This window comes from Spathaspora passalidarum (assembly GCF_000223485.1).
Source record: "Spathaspora passalidarum NRRL Y-27907 unplaced genomic scaffold SPAPAscaffold_4, whole genome shotgun sequence".
Taxonomy (NCBI): domain Eukaryota; kingdom Fungi; phylum Ascomycota; class Pichiomycetes; order Serinales; family Debaryomycetaceae; genus Spathaspora; species Spathaspora passalidarum.
The window spans coordinates 1-1,362 of record NW_006767428.1 but is presented as its reverse complement, the minus strand read 5'-3'; the positions used below and the strand labels follow the sequence as shown (position 1 = coordinate 1,362).

The 1,362-nt window shown below is 48.9% G+C and overlaps 1 protein-coding gene across 1 annotated transcript; it reads right to left on the bottom strand. All coding sequences in view use genetic code 12, as the record gives it.

Annotated features, from left to right (window-relative positions):
• Window positions 1-505: 505 nt before the first annotated feature.
• SPAPADRAFT_139563 (uncharacterized protein) lies at window positions 506-688 on the bottom strand (the record flags this gene model as incomplete). Its single annotated transcript, XM_007375106.1, has 1 exon — window positions 506-688. A coding segment is annotated over one exon (183 nt), but the record flags the coding sequence as incomplete, so codon positions are not given.
• Between the last annotated feature and the right edge of the window lie 674 nt (window positions 689-1,362).

Sequence of the window (1,362 nt, the reverse complement as noted above, 5' to 3'; positions counted from 1 at the left end):
CGATGTTCTTGCGAGTATTTCAATGGAAGGCAAATAATATGATTTGAAGCAGCATTTGATCGAAAGATACAATTTCCCAAGGAGAGGTAGGATGAGAGTAGAAAACAAGGGAGTAGAAACATGAGAGCAACAGCATGAGCGTTTCAAGGACACAGTGGTAAGAACAGAGTAGTAACGAGAATATGCAGGCAAGTAAGAGACCGAAATATCAGAGCGGCGAAGGTGGTTAGCAAACACACGCAGATAGGAGTACCCAGATCAGAGAGCCCCAAAGATTAGATACGGAACGGATGTTGTTGGATATTTTGGGCGAAGGCAAATATATTGTTGGGCCGAAGGCGAGAGGCATAGAGAGTAGATTGTAGAGCCCGCAGGCGAGAAGCGTAGGAAAACAGATTGTGGGCGGAAGGCTCAAAGCATCAGAAAACGGATTCTAGAGCCCGAAGGCTCAAAGCATAGACATTTCATTCTGGAGCCGATGGCGCGAGGTATCAAGAATTAGATTCTAGAGCCGCAGGCGAGAAGCATCGGCAATTCGATACTGTAGCCGCAGGCTAGAAGCATAGGAAACATCAGTGGACACCCCCATACAGGATGTGGGAACACCCCCATACAGGGGTACTCTCTTATGTTGCGGGTAGGATGTTCTGGGGTACTCTCTTATGTTGCGGGTAGGATGTTCTGGGGTACTCTCTTATGTTGCGGGTAGGATGTTCTGGGGTACTCTCTTATGTTGCGGGTAGGATGTTCTGGGGTACTCTCTTATGTTGCGGGTAGGATGTTCTGGGGTACTCTCTTATGTTGCGGGTAGGATGTTCTGGGGTACTCTCTTATGTTGCGGGTAGGATGTTCTGGGGTACTCTCTTATGTTGCGGGTAGGATGTTCTGGGGTACTCTCTTATGTTGCGGGTAGGATGTTCTGGGGTACTCTCTTATGTTGCGGGTAGGATGTTCTGGGGTACTCTCTTATGTTGCGGGTAGGATGTTCTGGGGTACTCTCTTATGTTGCGGGTAGGATGTTCTGGGGTACTCTCTTATGTTGCGGGTAGGATGTTCTGGGGTACTCTCTTATGTTGCGGGTAGGATGTTCTGGGGTACTCTCTTATGTTGCGGGTAGGATGTTCTGGGGTACTCTCTTATGTTGCGGGTAGGATGTTCTGGGGTACTCTCTTATGTTGCGCGGTAGGATGTTCTGGGGTACTCTCTTATGTTGCGGGTAGGATGTTCTGGGGTACTCTCTTATGTTGCGGGTAGGATGTTCTGGGGTACTCTCTTATGTTGCGGGTAGGATGTTCTGGGGTACTCTCTTATGTTGCGGGTAGGATGTTCTGGGGTACTCTCTTGTGGTCCCCGGTACGAATA